Consider the following 22,752-nt stretch of genomic DNA (forward strand, 5'->3'; position numbering starts at 1 on the left):
CCGCACATACTGAGCATCCACTACCTCGGCCCCCGGCTGCACACCTGCCTGCAAACCCGCTGCAGGCTGCACCACTGGAACCTGTCCACCACCCACTGGCGGCACTACTGGATCCTGCCCACCAACCACTGGCGGCACTACTGGATCCTGCCCACCAACCACTGGCGGCACAACTGCTGGAAGTCGCTGCAAAGCCTGAGCTACCTGAGCTAGCAAGTCCATCAAGACATCCTCCCTGCCCGGAGCACCCGCAGCTGCAACCCTCACACCCGGGGCAACACCGTGACCGACACCGGGCCCATCCGCCCTGCCGTCACCCAAACCAGCCTGGTCTCCAGACACACTAGGATGAACCTGTGACTCCGCCACCTCCTCGCTGGCCATGCTCTGGGTCACACTCACACTGGCCTCAGGAACCTGACCTCGTCCCCGACCACGACCACGACCACGCCCACGACCACTACCACGACTGCGACCAACAGCATCCTCACCCCTAACCATCTGTATCATCCAAGAACAGAAAGCTAAGCAAACAATAATTCTAATACACAAAAACACAACTTACCGTGGAATCACAATCAGGCTCGAAGAGGATGTTCTAGGACTTCATGCCACACACAATTGCCAACCACACAATCAATTATAGCATGTAATCCTAAACATCAACAGCAAAAGCACAATGAACCCTAGTCCTAGAACCGTAAGGGCTCTGATACCAAAATGAAACAACCCTTCCCGTTTTTTTTTTTAATACCTTAATTTACTAGTGGTCTCATACCCACTAACATCCTAACATCAATCAATAACCGCGGATAATCAAATAAAACAAATTCCATTAAACCAAAAGAATTCCAACATTCAAATCCAATAACCAATAACATCAATCAAATAAAGAGATAACCAACAACTAACATCCTACAATGTTCCTTGGACTTAATCTAGCAACCTAACAACAGCTAGACCACAATCAATCAAGTCTCTAGAACATCCTCCTCCTCATAGCCCTTGATTCCACGATCACACTTTTCCTTTACCTGCACACCACAAACAACAATTGAGATGCGTAAGTATTATCATAAATACTTAGTGAGGCCGTCCTCCCATCTACTGGGTTATACACACAAGCATATGAGACCCTCAAGTTTAAGCAAGACAAACAACACACAACAATACATCAAACCAGGGAAACAAGTCTCGGATAAGACCGGTGTCGACCGATGCTATGTCGGCGTCGACCGATGCTTCAAGAACAAGTGCCGATCGATGCTCCTCAGACGGTATCCATCGATGCTACTCAAAACGGTGTCGACCGATGCTCCTCAAAAGTGGTATCGATCGATGCCTCCTCTGCAGACACGATCTGCGCGAAAACCCAGCGACGAACTCCGACTCCAATCAACCCAAAATCGACTCCAATCAAGTCTAACCATCTCGGAATTCACTAGAAATCACACAAACAACGAACCCAAGCAACAAACAACACAAACAGCAAGGAAAACACTCAAACAAGAGAGATCTCATGCTTAGATCAACCATGGTCAAGCACTCACCTCAAGAACAGGAAGATTGGATTGAGAAACGTGGAAAACAACACCTCCAGAAGCTCCCCCTTCGTTTCCAGCAACAGATAACCCTCCTACAGCTTCAGATCTCTCCAAAAACTCCAAGAACAAGCCCAGAAAAATCCCAGAAACGTTTTTCTCTCTTTTCTCTCTTTCTTTTCACTCAACGGCGACAAATGAGACTTTCTGAAACCCTTCTTTCGTCCCAGACACTTAACACACGATTAGGGTTTTAAATCAAACCAAACCGAACCAATTCGGCAATTAAATCAAACCCGACCAAACCGGAAAAACATGGTGTCGATCGATGCCACCAAGGGTGTCGATCGACACCCACACCAAAAATACACAAATTGGTTCGCGGGCGTTACACTAAATTTAAGCGATTTAGTTTAAGTAACTCAGTGGACAGCATAGATACAAACCATGCCTTACACGTAGTTTTGTTACTACATGGTGTTTCAGTCCCCTCAATAACCTCCTTGAATCGTGGACAATCAATATTGAGGAGTTGTTGATCAAATGTTTAACAAACTCCATTAAGCAATTACGAATTGAATATAGACTATATATATAGTAAACACTAATACAAATCTAAACTCAGCTTCTTTTGTACTAATAAGATCAATATAGTGTGTAAGACGACAACAAATGCTCAAAACCAACCAAAAGAGTAGAAAAAAAGAAAGTCCAAAAGAGAGAGAGAGGGAGAGAGATTGCAATGAAACATCCATATCAGCTTCACTTCTTTTGAAGTAATAAGATCAATATTTGTCGTTATCAAAAATTTAACCAAAACAAGAAGTCCAAAAGAGAGAGATGTCCAAAAGAGAGAGAGAGATAGAGATTTGCTATGACATATCCATACAAATCTAAACTCAGATAAAAGATAGAGAGAGATTGCCTAACGTTTGCCCATGGTTACTGACCATAGGAAACACTCTGCATAGGTAGAGTAAGTGAGGGCCAATTGAGCATCAATACCAGTTTGGTCCACTTCAACTGCTGGAATGGGAGGAATAAAAGCATGCTCCAAACCAAAATCAGACACCAGAGGAGGAATAGGCCTAATACCAAGACTGAAGTTGTAAATGAGTTATTCCCACATCCCTTCCAAATCAAGAGGACGTCTTAGGAAAAATGACGAAGCATCACGGAAGTAGCCCAACACATGGGTGATTGGAATGAGATCAAGAAGGAAGGTTGGCAAGCAGTGGAGGAGCGTCACTACAAAAAAAAAAAGTGCATACTATAGGAGTAGATATATATAAGGGTCTTAATGTAATTAATTATCTCTAGGTTTAACCTAATCTCTCTGTATAAATATGTATAATCATTCTCATTATCAATATACAATCATCTATTCCTTATATGGTATCAGAGCAAAACGCTCCACATCAATTAAATTGTATCAAAAGGTTAAGTGATATTAATTTGTATTGCTTATTTATAATTGATACCAAAAATAAAATTTAGCATCGATTGTAATAATTGATATTGTTATTGACTTGTACGGCATCAATAAACTAAAACTGATGCAAACTAATATAATTTTGCATCACTTTCGATTATTGATATAAATATGTATAAATACATCACTTAAATAATTGATGTATTAATTCATTTATCTTAACATCATTTTGCAAATGATAACAAAATTTACATCAATGAAAGATGATGCTAATAAGATTATACTAATTATGTCAAAACTAATTTTGTGATTTAGTTCAATTGTTAAAAGTTAAAACTGATGAAAAAAAGTTATTTGATTATAATTTAAATCAGGTAGTTAGCATAACCGATATACATTAACAAACAATCTATATAGTTTAATTTATAAATAACAACCGACCCATTTTTAATTCATATTGCATAAGTGACAAACGATTACTAGTATTAGTGTATTACATAAGTGACAAAAACAGTTGGAACTAACAAAAAATATTATATGCATACTTCTATAGAACTAACGCGAAAACATATATTGTAGGACTTGTAGTGCTATAAAAACTGGTATCATTTCTTTCTTTTATTTGATGCTAAATTCTTTAAAAGTTTACAGCAGTTTCTTTAAATGAAAATAACCGATCTATTACTTTTTTTTATGATTTTCTTTTTTCCATTTTTAAGTCTTAGTTTTCTCGGTTAATTGTTTTTTTTTTTTGCGAAATAGAATATCTATTTTTCATGTTTTCCTAAAATTAAGTAAATCAAGTACAAATCTGTAGAAAATCCTATGAGATACTTCCGTTTCCTTCGCTAACAGTTTCATTTATTCAATAATTACTTCTTACTCTACTATATTAACTTTGGACGATTTGATGAACATCCACAAAGGATAGAAGAGAAGAGATTTTCCAAAGCATGTTCAAGGTAAGCACTATATTGTTTTTTAACTTGTAATTTTCTCTATATTTATTAGAAAAAATCAATTTATCTGTAATTGATTAAATTTTATAATCTTTGAATGTTTCTCAAGTTTAATTTTCAGATCTGTTCGACTATTCAAGCTTAGTCTTCATTGATCGACGTGTTCAAAAGTCTGATACACAACACATCTGAAATAGAGTCTCATTGATGAGACGATGATCTAGTAAAGGTTCTGCATTTAATGGCTGCTTGTACGGTGTATTTTTGATCGACAAGGGTGATGATGAAGCAAATTGTAAGATGGTGAAGAAGTTTCTGCCTACGTCTGCAGGATTTTTTTTTCTTTTTCTTATCTATATTATTATTTTTACAACAACTTTAGCAAAGAAGGCTTGAAGTTGAGAATTATTTTACATCCCATGCCATTGTAATTTAATGTTTTTTTAATAAAATTATAAAACAAAAAAATCATTTCAACTCTTTTCCATGAACAAAAACAAAAATTTCCTAATTTGTCTCCCTATTAAATCTGAAATAAAATTTCCAAATTTCATTATCCTAAAATCTCTCTACAAATTCTTTACAATAATCTATTTTAAAATATAAATTTATGAGGAGCCTATAAATCAGCTACATTTGATTTTCTATCTTCCTAATTAATCACCACATTCAATTCTAAAATACAATAATTTTGTCCCAAATTTCTATATATAAAATCGTATAAAAAATTAATGACTTAAAATCAATCAAAATTAATCTAATAATATAAACTTGGCATATTCCCATATATATATTATGCGATTTTGTAGTTATTAATTTGTTTTTTATACGATTTTTATATATAGAAATTTGGGACAAAATTATAGTATTTTAGAATTGAATGTGGTGATTAATGAGATTAAGTTGAATATGTCCACCTATAAGTTGAATATGTCCACCTATATGTATACTACGGGTTAAATCCTAATATTAACTATCAAAATACACTTATACAATTTTAAACACTAAATAAAACAAACAAAAATTAACAAACAAATGCAGCTTATAATTTTCATATTTTAGTTTAAATGTATCTTCTCGCGGTGTACCGCGGGTTAAAATCTAGTTTAAGTTTATTTTGGCAGTAGTTGTAAACTTGTTTGTATAGTTCCGGGAAAATATCAGCAGGCCCAAGCTTTCGATCTAGAGGCGGTGGGTGATACAAGGGATGAGAAGGTTTCAGCATAGGATTCAAGCAAGCTGTCGGATCAGATGAAACTATAACCAGGGATCGCCGGGATTGGGAGACAAAGCGTAACAAAGCAGGTGGGTCATCCCTCACATGGCAATGGAGGTAAATGAGTTCCACACAAAGCTTGTAATCGGTTTGGTCCTGGAGAAAAATAACAGACCCAAGCTTTCTATCTAATGGCGGTAGGTGATACAGGGGATCAGAGTATTTAGGAATATGATTCAAGCAAAACTGTCGGGGCAAATTCGTAGATATGGTTATACAGAACATGCATCCGGACAGAGCTAGTAAAATGATCTCGACAAGCAACACTATCAAGCAACTCTAGAGACACCAATGCTCTGCTACAGAGGATTCCTCGTCTTGACCAAGCAAAGATAATCCGTACTAAAGAAGTGGAACTTGACTTAAAGCTTTCAAAACCAGAACTAGGTAAAGAAGATCTAACGCTAGTCATACAGTGTCGAGGGTGGTTGAGCGAATTAAATCGTTCATAAGGCATTGACCAAGCGAAATTTAGCAGTAGGGATTCAAGATACTTAATCGGATGTTTCCAAAGGAAAAACATTCGTATAGAGGTTGAGTGCACAGACCTGGGCTTTAACAGATGAGAACATGGATCAATGGTTTTGGTATTGGGCCGGAGGATGGTTATTGGGTCTGATGGAGAATGTAGGTCCATTAACAGGAACCCTAGATTCTCATCAGCTGAGAAGAAGATGGCGATGGAAAGGCGGCGTACAGGCGGGAAGATGTTCCGATTGGAGCCACTAGACTCCGATGGGGACATGGTCGGCGGAAGGAGCAGGGTTACTCTCACCATCTCGGTTTCTCGTGGACATGACCTTCTTCTCCAGAGAGCGATAACACCATGCATCGTCGTCTTACACACCGGACGGAAAGAATCAATCGAGTCGAGAAGTAGTTCAGATCTGACCTTTAGGCTCTTCGGCGAGGGAGAGAGGGGTTGAGGATGATTCAGAGGGATTTGAATTGATTGAGACATGCACCAACAAAGGAATAAAAGCGAGCAGGACAAGCAAGAGACGGCGAAGAAAGAACCAGGGACCCGACGCCGGCAAGCCGGAGCTATACCGGCGTAGGAGAAGGAAAAGATTGGAAGCTTCTCGATATTTGGGCCTGAGAGAGTTTTGACTTTTTGTATTCTAATGGATCTCCGTACATATTTGTTTTTTCTTCTATGAAATCTAAGATATTTTAACATCATTTTATATAATATTCTTAAATTTCATTTTAACATTATGCATTTATTATTATTTGTTATTATTGGAAGGAATTGATATATTTATTATAATTATTTATAAAAATAGACAATAATTTTTATATCAATTATTTTTAACTGATATAAATATCCAATATCATTTTTTGTAAATGACATAATTATTGGAATCACTTAATCCAATTGACACTAACTTTTACATCACGTATTTATAATTGATACAAATATTTAACATCAATTTTTATAACCGTAACAAATATTAACATCATTTATATTAATTGATATAAAATTAACATTACTTTTTGAAATTGATGCATATTAACATCAATTTCAATATGATGCAATTATTTAGGTCAAATGATGTAAAATATTTGCATCAACAAAATATAAATCACTTAACTAAATGATGTAAAATTAATTTGCATCAATTATAAGTAATACAAATATATAAAATAAATGATTCAAAACACATGTTTTTTGTAGTGCGTGACATTCCCAAGGAGAGACCTTGAGGAGAGCAGAGACATCAGGAAGTGGATGACAGCACAAGCTGCATCAAACCGGACAGGAAGATGTTCAACAGCTTGAAACTCTTCAGCAGACTCTTCAGTAGCTACAACTTGTTCAACAAAAACTTCAGCATAACCCGACAATTTGTAAAACCTTTCCTCGGACTCTTCGCGTGGTCATCACAATGACTTGAGTAAACTTCAAAATCCTAAGGATAGTCTCCAGCTTCGAAAGGAAATTAAATCGTATCAGCACTCAATGAAAGATTGAAACGAAATTGAAACGATTAAAAAAAATGATTGATTAACTAACAGAGAAAACGAACATACCTCAATGGAAGCCACGTAAAGGCCAGGATTAATAAAGAAAAGATTATCCCAACCATCATAGGCCTCAACTCGCGCATCATTAGCTGCAATCAAGTCGGCGTAGTAATTCCAAGCTGTCACCAAACCGACAAACTTATCAGGGAGATGACGTTTCTGAAATAATCATATCTAATAGATAGATAAATATTTTTCTAAGTATAACAATTTCAGTACAAACATCTATCTATTAGATGATACATATAAAAATATCATTGATTATCTTATTTTAAAGTTGGTAAATGTAGCTTTAAGAAATTCTCTCTACTATTTCACAAATAAAGAGTTTTCTTAAGACCAAAAGAGATTGGATTTTTTGTGTTTTTGTTACTTTTTCATAGATTAATGTTGTTAACCACCATCTAAAATGGTAATCTTGGCAAAAATATCATTATTTGTCTAGAAATTAATCAAATTTTGAGTCCAATCTCTATAAGATAGACATCATGTATAAGCCTAATACATGACCTAATTTTCTTGATTATTAATATCATTTTTTTTCATAAGATTAAAATTTTATTCATAACAAAGTTGGTTTACAACACAGATTATTAATATCATTTATCGACTTACTGTTAACACTGAAAATATAAAATTATATTATTTCATATATTTACGAATATGACGTTGATTTTTTTTATTTTTAGAAAGAAAAGTTTTTAAATTATAATTTTGTAGAGAATACATTGGATATATCTATTATTGTGATTTACTTTGTTCCTAAATCAATCCAATGGTTCGTTAATGCTAATATCGAATACCAAGATTACATCACATATAATAGTTCTATTATACCTTTACAATCTCTTAATAATTGGACACTTTTATGATTTTATCACAAATATCTATCGAGTCATCCTCACTCGGATCAAGTTATCTATTGATCCATAGTTTTCCAAATAATAATAAAAAGTCAGCTATTGATACACAATTTAATCTCAAACATATATACATTTAAACTCATATATTAAAATTACCTCGCCATATAATCTTACTAGGTTCGGACCCGCACGTACGTGCGGGTCATTTTTACATAAAGTTTTTAAATTAATACAAAAATTTATTCTAAACTAATACAAAAATTTCCAACAGTTTGTTTAGGGATGTTAAATCAAATTTGGATTCGATCCTGAATGTTCATGCGAAATTATATTCGTCAATATTTTATAGGTTTACCATGAAATTTGGATCGCATGACAACAGATTCAAATCTAATGTGAACCAAATTAGTAATCAATTAGATTTTTATTAAATCCATAAACTATCAACCGGATTAAAACTACCAAAAATTAAAAGTTTCCAATCATATGACCCAAATTGTCAAGTTGGTCAAACACATTGCCATAGACCTGTCTCATAATGAATTTATATTTTTTTTACCCGTAGTTAAATTTTTATTAAGCCCGTAAATTATCAAATTTATATAATCAGTAAAAATGATAAAACCCTATAAACTATCAAATCAAATTTTTTAAATTAGTAAAAGATGATACAAACCATCAACCAAATAACCTAACAAACCGGTTGGTTCTGGTTCAATAATTATTCTTTCAGACATATTTTAGGAATTTTCATATTTTTTTAACATAACATAATTCATTCCAAAACATAACATGTTAAAAGTACAATATTATTATTTAATTAAGTATATTGTATATTTGTATTCGTCGTAAATCTATACCCAAGTAAATAAATTTTTCACATTTATTAAAAACGAATTAAATTGCATATATGAAATATTTTTTAAAATGTGTATATATTTTACAACCACCAAACCCAAAATTACAAATTAAACCGTAATTTGGAAATTAGTTTAGGTTAGACATTACATATAAAAATTGTGTAGATAATAATTATGTTTAAGAGACAGAGTTAGACCATTTAATGGCATTAAGCGATATGGGCCATTTCCTTCATAGGCCCATTGTTAGATAAGATTTCCAATTACGATTAGATATTGCGTGTTACAAACGTTCCTTTTGACTTTTGAGTCACCATCACCATGCCGAGAAGAATCATTTTCTCTCACCTCGGATTCCTAGCCGCCGATGTCATCGATGTTTCAGTTCGTTAATCGATAGTCTCCCACCACCATCGGCTTCTATCTAGCCACCATCACCAGACCCGTCGGCTTCTATCTTTCCACGATTACCAGTCCCTAATCGATCAACCATTTGAGCTTCTTCATTCATTATACTTGTACACTTCAGCTCCATATCAGGTTTTTCCATAGTTAATCAACTCTTTGTTCATTTCCCAACCATTTTAGTTTTCAGATCTTGGCTAGGGACTGTATAGAGTCTGGATTAAGATGTAATTCACGAAGTTTACTTCATCACATACACATGCCATAGATTTAGGAGGATAGTTAAAAAAATTCTTGTTAATCCAAGTTTATGAGATACATGCTTTGACATAAAAATAATGTGCCCAGAAACTCTTTGTCTAGACTGGACATCTTCAAATTATCTTAAAATATCTAATTTCCCTTTTCAATTTGGACAGGAAAATAGATATGCCCATCTGAACTGAATCCATGACACGCAATAATTTAATGCTTTACTAAAAAGTATTTCTTTCATCTATTGAACCATACAGCTTACCCATTTCAATTCTTGTAAACAAAACATATTAGAACAAACCAAAAATTTTGTATAGTTTTTTTCTTACACGAAGCAAAGTGAAAACAAATATTTTGACAGGTTCTATACAATTATAAAATATTGAAATAAAAATTAGATTCTTCTTAACATGATTTATTTAAAACAAAATTAGAGTATTGTAGATGAAGATATAAATAAATCCTTACCATTTATTGATTGTTTGAATATCCTTTGATTTATAGACTTATCAATTGCTCGAGATGGTTTTGTATTTTACTTTTCAGCTGCAAAATTGTTAGGATCACAAATTAGAAAACTTAATATTGATGTAAAACATACGAAAAAGAAATATTAATAGCTTATCTCTACTATATTCTTAAAGACGTACATATTCATATCCAATATGCTTAATGAATTGCTTCCATGATTGAAGGATCTTGGTTTGGATGCTTGGGTTCGCTAACTTGTTTTCAAGAGCATAAGGTCGTTAAGGTATGTGAATCCATCAATTTTTTTTTTTTTTGTAATCGATGTTTTTGAGTGAAGGAAATTAGAACGGTTATCTAAAAAGGTAGAACCCGGGATGCTATATTTATATACAAAAGTTTGTACACATTGTTTAAGTTGACGATATTTAGTTTCTGTTCTAAAGATATTCTCCCATAAATTCGAATATCTTAATTTCCTATTCTATTTAATGTGTAGAAAAAAATTGAATCATTATTCTGATATTTTTCTCGATTTGATAGGATTATATTCCATATTTGTGTTTGACAAAAAAAAATGGTATTTGTAGTTATATTTAAATGTTATTTGCTAAAATATCAATAATATGAGATTTCAATCCTACGTAAACTAATACCCATATTACGGTTTGTGATTAATGTTCCCTGTTAATAGTTATTGTAGTTACTAATTATTAGGGATACTGATTTGGTTGTGATATTGATGTAAATATATAGGATGTTTAGGCTGATTCGTTGATTTGGGTGATGATTGAGTCCGATTAAATAGCAGCTATTGATTGTAGTTTAATTGTTTCGTATTATATGGAATGAGATTGATATTGATGATAGTTTAGGTAATTCGCTTTTTTATAGGAATTTTAATTCAATCATATATTCCTTAACTAACATTATCTTTTTGTTTCTGGTTGGTTTAAATTAATCCTTTTGTTTTTTTCTTTTGCAGGCAACCGACGTGATTGGATAAGGGAATATATATTCGACAGTCAATCTAGCAAAACAGGATCCAAATATGTTTAAACCGGGTTGGTTAGGATCCGCGTCCCATATCCAATATAATGACTTCGTTGCCCTTAAATTTCTTTTTTTTCTCTTCTTCCTTTTTTTCTTGCGTAGGGGCAATATGTGGAATTTTTGGAAAAAGTTTTTTTTTTCTCTTCTTTTGTACTTCCGATTTAATAGTATAGATATAGAAACAGTTCATTTCATTAATATATATATATATATTGATATATATATATATTGATATATATATATATATATATGGTACTGAAGTATATAAAACACTTGATATTTATATGAAATTACCTGAAATATACACCGACAAACAATGCCCAACTAATCAATGTCTAAAACCAACCAGAAATAAAAATCAATGTAAAACTAAACCAAACTGAGACTAAATCTAACCAAACTAAGTTCATATAAATTTTTATAAAACTGAATTAATCAGAACCAAACTCAAACCAAACCGAAAGTAAACCAAAATCTCAAACTCATAGTCTCATATTAAGCACAAACAAATTTGGGCTCAGGCCATAATGAGCTTTAAAATGGCCCATGATAAGTTAGAACAAAAGACAAGTAGACTCAAAAATGCCACCATCATCAATTCAAATAAAGCAAAAGAGAAGAAAGTAGCACAATGGAAAACAAAAACACACACAAAACTGGAAAAAGGCAAAACAATAAAAACAAATGATGGAAAAAGAATTAAAATCCTTTATATTTTCCAATAACGAAAATGGAAGTCTTACTCAACAAAGCACTTCTTTTATACTAACCGTTTTGACGTGTTAAGTGGGCCTATTACAAAAAAGACTTCGTGTTACCATTACCATCGTGGTCCTCTTACTACTATTCTTCTTAATCTCTCTCTCTCTTTCTCTCGCTCTCTTCTTCTTCCACAATCATGTCTTCTTGCGTCACCGGAACAGAGGCGGCGTTACGAGCAGCTGCATGTAGAGACGGCGACGCAGCGGCACATCTAAAGCTATTAGCCGTCTTCGTCATCTTCTTGACAAGCGTTTTAGGTGTTTGGGGACCTGTTTTACTCGCTAGATACTTTCACGGGAAGCCTCTCTACGACAAAGCGATTCTTGTGATCAAGTGTTTCGCCGCCGGCGTGATTCTCTCCACGTCGCTAGTCCACGTGTTACCTGAAGCCTTCGAGGCCCTCGCTGACTGCCAAGTGTCCTCTCGTCATCCTTGGAGGGATTTTCCTTTCGCTGGTTTGGTTACTATGATCGGAGCTATAACGGCGTTGTTGGTTGATTTAACGGCGAGTGAACATATGGGACACGGTGGTGGTGGTGGTGGCGGCGGCGGAGGGATGGAGTATATGCCGGTTGGTAAGGCGGTTGGGGGGATAGAGATGAGAGAAGGAAAGTTTGGGGCTGATTTGGAAATACAAGAAAATAGTGAGGAGGAGATTGTGAAGATGAAACAAAGATTAGTGTCACAAGTTCTTGAAATTGGGATTATATTTCATTCGGTTATAATTGGAGTAACTATGGGAATGTCACAAAATAAGTGTACCATTAGACCTTTGATTGCTGCACTTTCGTTTCATCAGATTTTTGAAGGTTTAGGTCTTGGTGGTTGCATCGCTCAGGTTAGTTTCTAATTTTGCATTCTACTTTTTTTCTTTGGTAAACTAATTAATGCAAAATTAATTGAGTTGAAATTGTTAGGGGAGAATAATAAATATATTGGAGAAAAAAACAGATGTATGTGACAGTTCTGACTTTTAAAATAATAATTTTAAAAAATACCATGAAGAAGTAGACTTAGATGTTGACATTTTTGCATATCATACAATGTTGACATCCTAGTAATAGATGTCATCATTTCGGTTTATCCGGTGTAAAATGAAACCATACCAAAAAAATTGTGATCGGAGAACAAAAACAATATAACGTACATATGTGAGTTTGATGGATAGTTTGATTATAGGTTGTTTATATATATAACTTAGGATTGATGAATGGTATTGTTTGATGGTCAGGCTGGCTTTAAGGCAGGGACAGTGGTGTACATGTGCTTGATGTTCGCGGTAACAACGCCTCTCGGGATTGTACTAGGGATGGTGATTTTCTCATTGACCGGGTACGATGATCAGAACCCAAACGCATTGATAATGGAAGGTTTATTGGGATCACTATCTTCAGGGATTCTAATATACATGGCCTTAGTTGATCTTATTGCACTGGATTTCTTCCATAACAAGATGCTTACATCGCCCGGTGAATCGAGTTCTCGGCTGAAGAAGTTATGTTTTGTCGCTTTGGTTTTGGGTTCTGCCTCTATGTCACTGCTTGCTCTTTGGGCTTAGAACAAGATAGAGAGGTTTGTATACTAATTTGGCTTCAGGAAATATTATGAATATCCAAAATCTGTTTTTAACATATTGTAATTGATCTTTTATAAATATATCTAATTACAGATTTATCATTTCTTGATTTTTCATTCATTAACTGCAAAGTATATTTACATATTAAAACTTCTCTGCTAAAACAACTGAAAGTGAAGTTAGATCTCTTTCTGTACTGTACTACTACAACTACTACTACTACTAGACTGTATTGATCTTTATGTTAAAAGCTAAGTATGTTACTGCATTAGACGTAGTAAACCATTCCAACTTCAAGCAGAGAAGTATGAGGAACATTAAGCACAACATCTGTTCCTCTGCAGTTTGTGCTCATAAACGCAAACACAACATTGACAGCTAGTTTCTTCAACAGCGACGAGGATTGTTTCGCCTTTGCGTACGAGTGTCCGAGTATATACGCTACTCCAGCTTCTTTAGCTTCCATTATCTCCATGCATTCCTCTTTCTTTCTCCTCGCATTCAACACTTCTTCTTCTTCTTCGGTTTCGGTTTCCACAAACTCGATTAAAGCAGAAACTAACCGGCTTTCGAAATCATACATCTCTCTTGGAACATCTCTGTATCCATACCTAACCACACTTCTAAACATCCCATACTCTTTTGGTCCAACTCTGCTTATCACAAACCTCTCTTCTTCTCCTATGTAAGGTACTTGAACTGACTTCACACATACAAACACAAGAATCTTGTGAAACGCAGGCAGGTTCGTCACGAAATGTCCGAACACAGCTGGAACTCCTGTCACAAGATTCGTGTAGACAAGTCCTATTCCTGGAACTCTCACCATTCCGATACTCGGTCCTAGAGAGACTATCCGGTCCATCGAGACCTTGTTCTCAACGTCGAACTCGTGTTTCTTTGTAGTTCCGTAGTTCCAAATGTACATAACCGCCATGAATGTTAAGGAGAGAAGAATAGGTATCCAACCACCTTCAGGTATTTTGTAGACGCATGCCGAGAAGTAGAGAAGCTCAATGGAACCGAAGAAGGCCAAGAAAGCAAGAACTGTAATGACTCTTTGCTTCCATACAATAGTCATCACTAAAGTCATCAAACATGTAGTCACAAGCATCACAGAGGTCACAGCAAGTCCTGCAGACACAAAAGTGATTAGAAACTGGACTATTAACTTTAGAAGTTTAAGTTAATGATCATGGTCTTTACCATATGCGTGACCCATCATGTTAGTGTCTCTTAACCCGATTGTGACAGCCAAGCAAAGGCACATAAGCATCCAGTTAACTTCAGGGATATATATTTGTCCATGTATTTTGCTTGAAGTGTGAATGATCTTGACACGAGGAAAGCAATCAAGCGCACAACATTGACTTATGATCGAAAACGTTGCTGATATAACAGCTTGGCTTCCAACTACTGCTGCAAATGTAGCCACTATGAACACTGGCCAGAACACAGGCTCTACAAAACAAACTTATCTGAGTTAAAGATCCCATTCAAAGTCTAAAATTGATCTCATACTATACGGTTTAACAATTTTACCAGGTATCGCTTTGTAGAAGCTTTGCTGAATATCTTCATGATGCTTAGAGAGAAACGCAGCCTCTCCCATGTATGCAAGAATCAAACATGGGTATACAAAGAACGAGAAAGCCACCTATATTTCCATTTTAGGCAGCATTTGAGTTAACTAACAGAGGAATCTTTTCTTATCATATATTGTAAAGTTCAAGGTCTTACCTTTATGGACAGAGAAGAGAAGTGACCTAAGTCAGCAAACATAGTCTCAACACCTAAGGGAAGAGAATAAAAGACAATATAAGAATAAAGAGACATATAACTTTGATAAATGTTATTAACATATAATTTTTATGTACCAGTGATTGAAAGAACAACTCCTCCAAGTGAAACCCATCCTTCTACACCGGTGCTTCTAAGGAACTTATACATGTAAACAGGCGAAAGCGCAGAGACTATACGCGGGTTCCATTTTATAGTGTTGTAAACTCCAATACAGCTGATGGAGAGAAGCCAAGCAGTGGAAATAGGAGCGAAGATGAAGGCTACTCTATGCGTACCATAACGCTGGACTGAGAATATCGCCACCAAGATGATACAAGCGATGATGACAACATAATCTGGAACAAGAGAAACAAAACTAGACATTTAGCCATTAATTTAGTATATATTGTCAAGGTAAGCAAGCAGATTCAGACATACTCTCGTGAAGGTTAGGAATCTTGAGCTTGACTCCAGAAACAGCTGAAAGAACTGCAAGAAAAAAAACAAAAATGTTAGAAAGCAGTATTGATCTGTCTTTGAGGTAGTTCTTTAGATATGCACCTGAGATTGTTGGAGTGAGGACACTATCACCAATGGCCATACATGTCCCTAAAAGCACAAAGATCAGCAAAAACTTTTGAGACTTGGGATGTTTCTCAAAGAATGATTTAACCGCTGCGCTCTGTCGAGTCACTCCAGGGCTTCCCGTTGCATATGTTGATAGTTTCTCATCCATTTCTTGATGATTTGGTAATATACTTAACTTAGCATATCTGCAAAGAAGCGAGTACAACGCAAATGTCCCACCTTCAAAACAAACGCGATTGAATCAATATTCTAAAACATATATAGAAATTTCATAAAACAAAGGGTTAAAACTTTTACATACCTTCTCCATTGTCATCTGCTGATAGAACGATGAAAACGTATTTGAAGAGAGCAATGAGTGTGAATGTCCAGAAGATGAAAGAGAAGACTCCAAAGATCTCTTCATCGTTTTCATGGAGGCTTAGTTTCCCAGAGAAAGTGGTTTTGTAAACATAGAGAGGCGATGTACTAAGATCTCCATAGATCACTCCAAGGCTCTGGTAAGCCAAAGTGAGAACATTGGCACAAGACACAGTCTTCAAATGCTGAAACATTACAACAATAGATTTATTATGTATACAGAAGATAACTTAATTGAGCCTTCAACCCAAAACCCCCCATTAAGTATGACCTAAATTTAACCTAATTACCCAAAAAAAAAAAAAAAAACTTTTAACCCTTTAAGTGTGTTCTGTTTCAATAGGTGTCAACTAGAAAACCAAAACAGTCCAATAAAAAAAATTTGGACTTTTTCTTATCCAACTCATTTTATTTCCTTATAAATACAGACTTTTAAATATAAAATCAAATCTCCTATCAAGTTACAATTTACACTAATAATTAGAAGTCTCTCAATTTTAACAAGTTATCTAATTTCACCAAACATGAAAAGCGTTCACGTCTGTTTTTGTTTCCGGTAAATTGAAAAGTTCAATATGGTTTTTAAGCAGGACCTACCAGTCCTAATTGCGTAAACAATCCAAAATTCATAAAAATGAAGCAAACAAAATAAAAAACAGAGCAAATATTTAAAAATATTTTTTTTTTTTTAAAACCCTTAAGCTTCCGATAGGAAAATTCAATTTCGACCACATAAATTCTCTGATTAAATCGCATTGTTATCAAAAATCATAAACCCATAAGAAAAAAACTTGTCTTTAAGTAAAAAAAACAGAGTAGAGAGACAGAACATGAAAAACAGAGGAAACTTTTGGGAAGTGAAAAATAATAACTGACCTGTTGAGAAAGACCCTGTTCGACTAGAGATGGTGATTGGGTCATGGCCTCCTTGTAAACAAAACAAAACAAAAACTGCTATGTTCAGTTTAGTTTCTGTGTGTGAGAGAGAGAGAGAGAGAGAGAGAGATTGGATTGGATTGAAAGAAACAGAGAGAATATAATAATGTGAAGAGAGAGAGAGAAGTTGGGAAGTAGGAGAAGAAAAGAAAGAGAAGCCGAGAGAGAGAGAGGGAAGTGAGGAAAGAGAGAATGGTGCAAAGAAGAAACTTTGCAGGTTTCTCATTTATTGCTTTGTTCTTTCTCCTTTTTTTTCGATTTTAAGTTTCACTTTATTTTTTTATATTTTTTTTAACTATTGAGAAAAATATTTGATATAGTTATGTTCTTGAAAGTAAAATAAATGCTTGAGAGAAACAAATAACTATGTTTTACAGTTTAATTTTAACAATTTTTCTGAGAGTTCTTTTTTTTTGTTGATAAAGTAAAAAAATGATTATTTATTTTATATATCTAGATGTGATGATAATTGTTCTTTTAAAATTACAAAAACTAAACAGTAAGAACAGATTAATAAACATAACAAAAAAATGGTGTTTATGTATAATTGACATGTTTTGTATTGTTCTGTTTCATTACTCTTGTAGTTGACAACAAAAAAAGAAAAGAAAAGTATGTACAGCATACTTAAGTTGAATAGTAAATTTTTCTTGAATGATATAGATATAGATATAGTATACTATAACTGCATCACCTACCTATGTAACAAGACAACTAATCATGGGCTGTAATATTTGTTATTTAGCACTATTTAATCTTCTTCTTTTGTGGGTAAATTAATTTAGCACTATTTATTTATGATTAGCAGCAGTACTGTTTAAACGTGATAGTACTTTATCCACAAAAATGGGCTATTTTATGCAAATTTACAAAGCATAGATAGAGGTCTAGTATTAGAATATGATTTGTGTTCATTGCATTGGTTGAGTGGTTTTAATTAGACACAAAGTAAAATATCGAAATGGTGAACAAAATATTGGGAAGAGTTTTTAAGTCAGCTAGCGTAAATGATGAATATTTTAAGTGAAGAAGCAAGCATACGATATTAAATTGCGATTCTATATCAGTCAAGAATTGGGTAAGAAACAAAGGTCAGTAGTACTCAGTACCCTTACTTCTACGGAAGACTAATTACAAGAACCATTAATTTTAAGTATCTCATATGAAAATAGAGATAAGTTCCTAAAATATTGTTACATAAAAATATTGTTACTTTTATGTTAATTTTATGTCGTCGACATCAAATTTACTCTCTGTTTCATAAAAGATATTAGGTTAGAGATTTTTTTTTGTTTCACAAAAAGTGTCATTTTACATTTTCAATAAGTGTTTTAATGCTAAATTTTATTTTTTACTCTTAAACCCAAAACTATTTTTATTGAATTTAGATCATTAACCACTTATTAAATAGGGACAAACATGTATAATTTAAGCTTTTCTTAATTTGTATGAAATGTATCAAAATGACAATATTTGTGAAACAGAGGGAGTATCTAATTATATTAGTCATACGAATTTTAATTTTATCTAATTTTAACGTAAACTATAATTTAATAGAGTCTATATTGCTTTTTATAATCTCTAACTCGGTTTCAGAATAATTTTTAGTTTGTTTTATTTTTATTTTTATTAATAAAAAAAAAATTAATATTTCAGTTAGTTTGGTGCATCATGTTTTCGGTTTTTGTTGGATTAATCAATTTTAAGTGAAATTGTAAATGAAATTTAAGAAAATTCTTTAAAATTAGTAATTTGAGAAACTTCTTTAAAATTAGTAATTTGAGACACTTCTTTAAAAATTAATGTTGAAGTTTTACTTTAATTTTAAACAAGGTTAATTATGGTTTAAATTTACAAGTTTTTTGGATTCCTCTATTTGCTAAGTTTTATTTTGGTGAAAATTAGTTTGATCTATGAAAACAAAATAGTTAATATTTTTATGGTTTGGTACTTTGATTGATCGCATCGTTGTCTTTATATTTTTTTAGGTCATTACTCATTAGTTCTCTGGTATTATGAAATTTGACAAGAAAATAAAATTAGCTTTGTATAATTTTACTGAAAGATCTTTGATCCAAAAGAATATATTACCTAAAGATCTATTAGCGAATCTAAGAAAAGATGTTTAAGCTTTACAAATTCTCACCAGAAAAAAAATTACAGTACTCTTTCTAGAAATTAAATTGATATAAACTTTGAAATATGTATCAATATCACTATATCAGATACTGAATCTATTTTAATTGATAAAGAAAACTATTTATGCTCTCTTACTGAAATAGTTTTAAACTATTATACGAGGATAAAATCGATTTGAATAGTCAAATAAATGAGAAGAAGGAAAGCGATAGATTTCGATTACGGTCCAACTCTCTTTTTTATGTTTAGGGATAACTTATCTATCACTTCACTTACCATTCTTTAATCAAACTAATAGTTTATCATGCATGATCTGATTATTGATTATATTTTGCATAACTACTACATGCGAAAATTAGTTTAAATGATATTTAAGAGCTCTTATATAAGTAAGCATTTATAACGATATAAAATGTATTTTCTGTTTTTATTTTATTTTAATATTACAAGTTAAAGAGTATATGGTAAATTGAGACGTTATAAAAAAAAATAGAATATGTGAATATGTTAAATTGGTATTGATGTTGTGTAGCTTTACTAAGCTACTTTACTCTTTGCTTTTACCGTAATGGCATCGATGCCTCGAGATACAACCATTTTGGTGCAGCAAAACCTTGGGACCATTATGATAAGAACTAAACCAATGAATATTTTTTTCTTCTTCTTTATAATTTCACTGAAGTTACAATATTAATTAAAGATATCTTTATCAGTACTTTAATGGTAACACCAATAATTCTATATCTTTCGGGTTCCTCATCCAGCTGACAGTAATGTCTGAATCAGAAATACATCATTTAGTAGTATTTTAAATTTTGCATAGACAAGTCAAGATATTATCGGCAGCTTCCATTATTTGCATAACGCACGTCCTCAAAAAAATTACTCCTACATCTATACTATTAAAAGGAAAGCATTTTTAATAAAGAGACATAGGATTAGAGATTATTACAATAAAATGTCACTCAAATTAAAATAAGGATATGTAATTCTTGAAGCCAAACAGATTGATATTAATTGGAACCACACAGATTGATAGTCCTTAGTTGTGTAATAGCCAAACAAAAATTAAATGATGTTAATACATAAAAATCGGGTGTAATTAAATCCTACTATAAAAAACAGAATGATTTATTAGATTAGGAAAAAACAGAATAAAATCAGCATCCCTAAAAATTACAAACTACCTTAATTAATATCTAAATAATTAAATTCAAATCATTAGTCTTCAAATCTTGAATAAGGAAATAATCCAAACGTGATTAATATCTTTCTTAGCCGAAAATAATATAGTTATATAAAAAACACAACATAAGGAAATTATAATAAATTCAAAATCTCATATATTTAATATCTACTATAACTACAAGATCACAATACTAAATATATTCTTTTTATCATCGATAATTCAAATTGCAACATTTAAGATATGTGAAATTCATGTATTCTTTCCAAATCAGTATAATTTGCAAACTAATAACAAGGTAATATTACCAAATTATGAGAAAACCTGTGTTTTTCAAACAAATTTTCATATTTATATTAATAATATATTTTAGATAATACTCATAATCTTAGGAGAATTCATTAGTGAAACTAAATGTTAAGTAATAACAAGATTGTAAAAATATTTATTCTTATCAAAACTAAAAAAAATATCTATGAATCGGCCAAATTTTTTTTTGTATAAATATTGGAGTAATCATCTTCAATTCAAAAAAAAACTCTCAAATCTCTTTTACTCCCAAACAGAAACTTATTTTCAAAGGAAAGAGAACTTTGATTTACTACAAAATATCAAATCGAAAAAATAAAACAGGATGTTCTTTATTTTGTTTCTTTGTTAAAACATTTTTTTTCCAGTTTAATCTCTCTTTTAGTATATAATTGTCTGTTCTTTTGACTAATAGCAATGTTTTTAAAACCGGACCAAAGGTGAACCGGAAGTCTTTCGGGTCACTGGGTCAACCGGTCGGACTGGTTGAACTACGGGTCAATTAGTTTATTGGTTTATTTACATTTTATGAATATAACATCTACTTTTCTATAAATATATGAACAAAACATATATAATTAAGTACTAAACAGCTAAAATTAAACTTTTAAATGATTAGATAATATAACTAAATGATTTTTTTTATAAATAACAATATTTATTTTTAATTTGGTTTGAGTTTTAAATGTGATAAAAATAAAATTTTTTAATTTGATATCGACTCGTCGGTCCAACCTGCCGGTTCAACCACCGGTTCACGAATTTTTAGCGGATTTTTCTGGTTTTTTACGGGTTTTTATTTGTCCAGTTTTTAGAAGTAATCCGGACCGGAATGTCTACCGAGTCGCGGTTGGCGGTCCGACCGGCCAGTCCGATCTGGGTTTAAAAACATGGACTAATAGTGACGATGTGTTTATGTAGGGCTTGAAGTTCATATTACTGGAGAACCATAAAGTATTGCCTCCAGCTAATACAAGGTCAGAAGTTTAAACTTTATTATTTAGAGAGTATAATAGATGTTAATTTTCACAAAATATTCTAATGGTTATCTAAACTTTTTAAATATAGGTTAAGAACATAAAGGTTGGTGGAATAAGAAGACAATAGATACATGAAGGTACCAAAATATTAATGAATTTAATATTTTTTAGCCACACATGATTTAATAATAATTATATGTATATATATATGTTTGTAGGTGGTAAAAAGAACAAATGTTGTTACTACATATGATGTAGTGCTGGGCACGGGACGGGTACCCTTGAATTTTCTCCGACCCTTTACTCGTCCCGACCCTAACGGGTAACAGAAAAAATTTACTCATACTCGACCCTTAAATAACCGGTACCCGGAGAAACGGGTATCCGATAAAAAATAGTTGACACTTTACTCGTCCCGACCCTTTATTATTACCCGGAAAACGAGTAGCCGATAGAAAAATGTTAATAATCGCAATAATAATTTTATCTTTTGAAATCCAAAAAATGAAAAATTCATAAATTTATGCAATATATAGTTCCAAAATTATAAAATTACGAATTTTGAAAATAAAAAAATAATATATTAATTCAGTTAGGCTAAGTTGAACTTAGGTTTTAACTCTAACTCTATAAATTAATAATGAATAATAATAATAATAATACAAAATATTAACGGGTATTTACGGGTCGGGTAGCAAAACGGGTAAAGAGCCGAGTAACGGGACGGGTATTGAAAACTAAACTAATACCCTATACTCGTCCCTTACTCACGGGTAATATAAATATAATACCCTTTACTCGATCCTAAAGCTGCGGGTACCCTTTTTTTTGGGACGGGTACGAGCCGAGTAACGGATCGAGTACGGGTAACGGGTATTAGTGCCCATGCCTAATATGATGTGAAAGAGAAACATGAAGAAGTTATTGATTCTAATCAATTTCACTAATTGATTGTGTTTAGATCAATGTTTTTAAATGCTTGGGTTTTTAGCAT

The 22,752-nt window shown here is 33.0% G+C and overlaps 2 protein-coding genes and 4 long non-coding RNA genes across 7 annotated transcripts; 3 read left to right on the forward strand and 3 right to left on the reverse strand.

The window, feature by feature from the left end:
* The first annotated feature begins 3,597 nt into the window (after positions 1–3,597).
* Positions 3,598–4,411, forward strand: LOC147943666 (uncharacterized). The gene is made up of 2 exons (XR_015598149.1): positions 3,598–3,935; positions 4,042–4,411. It is a non-coding gene; the product is annotated as an uncharacterized LOC147943666 (long non-coding RNA).
* Positions 4,412–6,696: 2,285 nt separating this feature from the next.
* Positions 6,697–7,455, reverse strand: LOC104786663 (uncharacterized). The gene is made up of 2 exons (XR_767587.2): positions 7,243–7,455; positions 6,697–7,138 (listed from the first exon to the last, which is right to left on the reverse strand). It is a non-coding gene; the product is annotated as an uncharacterized LOC104786663 (long non-coding RNA).
* Positions 7,456–8,981: 1,526 nt separating this feature from the next.
* On the reverse strand, positions 8,982–10,411 carry LOC147943667 (uncharacterized). 2 transcript variants are annotated; one of them, XR_015556777.1, is made up of 3 exons: positions 10,270–10,411; positions 10,088–10,165; positions 8,982–9,579 (listed from the first exon to the last, which is right to left on the reverse strand). It is a non-coding gene; the product is annotated as an uncharacterized LOC147943667 (long non-coding RNA). The 2 variants fall into 2 exon arrangements; XR_015556776.1 differs by lacking the exon at positions 8,982–9,579 and having other exon boundaries at positions 9,826–10,165.
* On the forward strand, positions 9,240–11,334 carry LOC104786664 (uncharacterized). The gene is made up of 3 exons (XR_767588.3): positions 9,240–9,499; positions 10,315–10,373; positions 11,073–11,334. It is a non-coding gene; the product is annotated as an uncharacterized LOC104786664 (long non-coding RNA).
* Positions 11,335–11,808: 474 nt separating this feature from the next.
* Positions 11,809–13,579, forward strand: LOC104786665 (zinc transporter 6, chloroplastic). The gene is made up of 2 exons (XM_010512111.3): positions 11,809–12,740; positions 13,134–13,579. Exons 1-2 carry the CDS (start codon positions 12,039–12,041, stop codon positions 13,458–13,460), a joined length of 1,029 nt encoding a protein of 342 aa, XP_010510413.1. The 5' UTR covers positions 11,809–12,038; the 3' UTR covers positions 13,461–13,579.
* LOC104786666 (potassium transporter 1) lies at positions 13,566–17,453 on the reverse strand. Its single transcript, XM_010512112.3, has 9 exons — positions 17,085–17,453; positions 16,150–16,393; positions 15,822–16,067; positions 15,699–15,749; positions 15,356–15,616; positions 15,219–15,271; positions 15,021–15,135; positions 14,685–14,939; positions 13,566–14,612 (listed from the first exon to the last, which is right to left on the reverse strand). Exons 1-9 carry the CDS (start codon positions 17,127–17,129, stop codon positions 13,747–13,749), a joined length of 2,136 nt encoding a protein of 711 aa, XP_010510414.1. The 5' UTR covers positions 17,130–17,453; the 3' UTR covers positions 13,566–13,746.
* Positions 17,454–22,752: the final 5,299 nt, after the last annotated feature.

The sequence above is a fragment of the Camelina sativa genome, chromosome 5 (genome assembly GCF_030686135.1).
Source record: "Camelina sativa cultivar CO46 ecotype springtype chromosome 5, ASM3068613v1".
Classification (NCBI taxonomy): domain Eukaryota; kingdom Viridiplantae; phylum Streptophyta; class Magnoliopsida; order Brassicales; family Brassicaceae; genus Camelina; species Camelina sativa.